The 4,086-nt window shown below is 46.4% G+C and overlaps 1 protein-coding gene across 1 annotated transcript; it reads left to right on the top strand.

The window, feature by feature from the left end:
* On the top strand, nucleotides 1-3,532 carry COCCADRAFT_113337 (uncharacterized protein; the record flags this gene model as incomplete). Its single annotated transcript, XM_007720696.1, has 2 exons — nucleotides 1-2,401; nucleotides 2,451-3,532. Coding segments are annotated over 2 exons (3,483 nt in total), but the record flags the coding sequence as incomplete, so codon positions are not given.
* Between the last annotated feature and the right edge of the window lie 554 nt (nucleotides 3,533-4,086).

The raw sequence follows: 4,086 nt of genomic DNA, 5'->3' as shown, positions 1-4,086 counted from the left end.
GCTGAGGTACTTCGCCGCATGGCTCAGCTCCTCTATGTTAAGCACCAGCGTCGATGGATCCATTCATCCTACGCTGTACTTTTCAAGGACTTCGTCAATCGTTTAGAAGAGCGCTTTACCACCAAAACTGTCCAGTCGTATCTGATTCAGGATTGCAAGACTATTGATGATCCCTACAACATCATCACTGTTGTGCTATTGCAATACCAACAAGCCATCAAAGAAACCATCCTAACACCCGATGTCGAGTACTTTCTTCTACTTTGTAAGCGGAGAGGCCAGAAACCTGTCCCCTTTGTACCCGCCTTAGATGAAGATTTTGAGTTTTTCTTCAAGAAAGACTCTCTATGGCAATCTGAAGATTTGGAGGCTGTCGTCGACCAGGATGTTGGTCGCACATGTATCCTTCAAGGACCAGTGGCCGCGAAGTACTCTGTTAAGGTGGACGAGCCAATCGCTGAGATCCTTGGCAGCATTCACCAAGGCCATGTTACTCGCCTTCGAGAAGAACGTTACTGCGCCACGCTTGACTCAATTCCTTTTGTTGAGTATTTTGGAGGGGAATCTATACAGTTGGACATGTCTTCGCTTGCAGACGGCATCGAGCAGTCCCACAACGAGCAAGCCAGTATCTATAGCCTTCCTTCCTCCCTTAGTATGCCTCTACCCGCTGTCGACGTTTGGATGTCTCTTTTGGCAGGTAAGAGCCGCTCCTGGCGCCACGCCATCATGTCAGCAGGTATCGTGATTCAGGAAAATAAGTGCGTGGCAAATCCCATGAGACGACTATTCGCACCTGCCCATGGTATTCGTGTTCAGATTCGCAAACCTGATGTGCCCTCACAAACCGAGGTTGTCTTAGAAGAGCAGCAAGAATCTGGCATTTATGAGGTGGCTGTTCGTGCTGGTTTAAATGAAGATGGAGAAATTATTGTAGAGATGTTCGAACGAAGGAACATGTCCGACTTGGTCGTGTCTCTACCCCTGCGATTCAGGTACAAGCCTGAGTATGGTTACGCACCCATTAGAGAAATCATGGAGGATCGAAACGAGCGCATAAGGCGATTCTACTGGAGCATCTGGTTTGGCAAAAGCCATCCCATCCTGGAGGGGAGTCTTAGCGACAGCTTCGAGTGCGGTAAAGAGAAGATTACTCGTCAGCATGTCGAAAGTTTCATCCAGGCCATCAACAACTCCACCAGGACCCATAAGAATTTTCTGGAGCCAGCTACGAACGTTTCTATAAGCTTTGCCATTCCGGTAGCATGGAAAGCCATTGTAAAGCCGTTATTTCTTAACGCACTTAATGGCGACTTGCTCCAACTTGTTCACTTGTCGAATGAGTTTCGTATGACACCCGGAGCGGAACCTTTGAAAATCGGCGAGGAAGTATCGACTGTGGCACGTATCAACGCCATTATGAACCAAGATTCAGGGAAGATGGTCGAAGTCAGTGCGGCCGTATTGCGAGGCAAAGAAATAGTCGTGGAGATCATATCCCGGTTTCTGTACCGGGGGGCTTTCGTCGACTTCAAGGACACGTTCCAATGGAGAGATGAGCCCCTTATGCAAATACAGCTAGCTACCTCCAAAGACATCGCTGTTCTTCGAACGAGGGAGTGGTTTGTTCCGACGCAGGGCTGTAACATAGATCTTGTTGGACACACCTTAACATTCCAAATGCGCTCGCTGTACAAATTCCAAAGCAAGACTGTCTTTCGAAGGATAGAGACACATGGAAAAGTTACATTGGAGTTGGCCCCCCAGAAAATTGTGCAAGTCGCTACTGTGCAATATGAAGTGGGCATTTGTCACAGTAACACGGTGATTGAGTTTCTTGAGAGATATGGTTCTTATTCCCAGAACTCTGTGGACTTCGAAGATCCCGTTTCCGTACCGAATAATGGGGAAAGTCTGGTTATATGCGCTCCATCCTCGAATGAAGCATACGCACGCACTTCGGGAGACTTCAATCCCATTCATGTCTCGCGTACATTTGCAGAATATGCCGGACTTCCTGGACTGATTACTCATGGCATGTATTGTAGTGCTGCCATACAAGACCTGGTGGAACGCCTGGTTGCGGATGGTAATGCTGGGCGTATCCGGCAATTCTCTATGAGCTTCGTAGGCATGGTCCTACCTAATCAAAAACTCGAAGTGAAACTAGAGCATATCGGCATGGTGGAAGGTATGATCCGTCTTCATATAGAGGCTAGAGCTCAAGAAACAGGACACCGTGTCATTGTTGGCGAGGCCAAAATCACCCAAAAGATGACAACTTACGTGTTCACCGGTCAGGGATCGCAAGAAAAGGGGATGGGAATGGATCTTTACAACCAATGTCCAGCAGCTAGGGAAGTATGGGATCGGGGTGACAAGTATTTTCTGCATAAATACGGTAGGTTTGTCCGCTTGTAGGAGATGAGACGGACAGCTGACAGTTGGAGCAGGATTTGCAATTACAACCATTGTTCGAGATAATCCAAAGCAACTTACCGTTCATTTTGGTGGCCGCCAAGGAGAAGCTATCCGTCAGAACTACATCAACATGAAAGTCGAGACAGTCGCCGAAGATGGGTCAATCCAATACGAAAAGCTTTTCAAGGATGTGGACCATAACACGCAGTTTTATACATTTCGCTCGCCAACGGGGCTGCTCTCAGCTACACAGTTTACACAACCAGCATTGTCTTTGATGGCGAGAGCCAGTTTCGAACACTTACAAATCCAAGGATTAGTAGATGGCAACTGCTACTATGCTGGTCACTCGCTGGGTGAGTTTTCTGCGTTAGCAGCGGTGGCAGGTATAATGTCGGTCGAGTCCCAAGCGCTAATCGCCTTTTATCGTGGGTTGACTATGCAGAAAGCGGTTAACCGTGACGAGAGCGGGCGATCAAATTATTCTATGTGTGCCGTAGACCCTAGCAGGATCTCGGCGACGTATGATGAAGAGGCGTTCCTAACTATTGTGAGGGAAATTGCCGCAGAAACCGGTTGGCTGCTAGAAGTTGTCAACTTTAATGTGGCAAATAAGCAATATGTTTGCGCTGGAAATCTACATGCTCTGGACACCCTTGCTGGTGTTACAGATCGCTTGAGGCTGCTTCAGATCAACGCCTCGGAGATGGAGGAGTGTTTGCATGAGATCATTCGGCAATGTGTACAAGAAACCAAATCGAAGTCAACCCCACTGGAGCTAACTAGGGGAATCGCGACAATACCACTCCAAGGGATTGACGTGCCGTTTCATTCAACGTTCTTGCGTGGTGGGGTGCGGCATTTTAGAGAGTTTCTACACGCAAACATTGATAAGAGGAACATCAACCCTGCTAAACTGATTGGAAGATACATCCCCAACGTTACTGCACGGTCATTCCAGATAAGTAAGGATTATTTCCAGTATGTATACGATCTTACTGGCTCGTCGCAACTGAGAGATGCCTTGAAGAACTGGGATATATACGAGAAGTCAAATGGTGAGGAGTCAAATGGTGTGGAAGAATGTAGCGAATGTAGAAACTCTCTATAAAAAATAGTTTCTTACTGTATGTTTATCTAGTCGATCCCCATCATATATTAGTAGAAATTGTTGCTAGAATTTATTGGTATTGGTTCGTCATATCTAAATGTACATTAATTCTTATACCAGAGTTAACTGCTATTTAGTAGTGGTTAAATATACAGCCTAAACTATTGAATGGATTAGTGAAAATATTGAGCTTCAGTATGACGTTGTGGTGGAGCAACCAGGGAGTATGTAAGGAGAAGGCCTGAAAGGCATTTAGGCAAGGATATGATGTAAGGTACGCAGAGGAAAAAATTATAACTAGAGACTACTACCAACTTACAAGTTTGAAGACCCTTCAAACCGGAAACATACACTCATTTCATGCATCGAGAACCTGCGCAGATGGAGGTGAATAACAACGCTATACGACAATATAACGTGTTCCATGGGCGAGTGCTGCATCCCACCCCACCTGACGTGACTCTCTACACCATTGAGCCACAACGACGTAGTTAAAGTGGATGAATCTTGGAGGTATAATGATTTATTTAGCTCTGCATGAAGCCCTAGTATGT

Source organism: Bipolaris zeicola, assembly GCF_000523435.1.
Source record: "Bipolaris zeicola 26-R-13 unplaced genomic scaffold scaffold_580, whole genome shotgun sequence".
NCBI lineage: Eukaryota > Fungi > Ascomycota > Dothideomycetes > Pleosporales > Pleosporaceae > Bipolaris > Bipolaris zeicola.
Note: the sequence above shows the minus strand (reverse complement) of the source record. Positions and strands in the feature narration are given on the sequence as shown.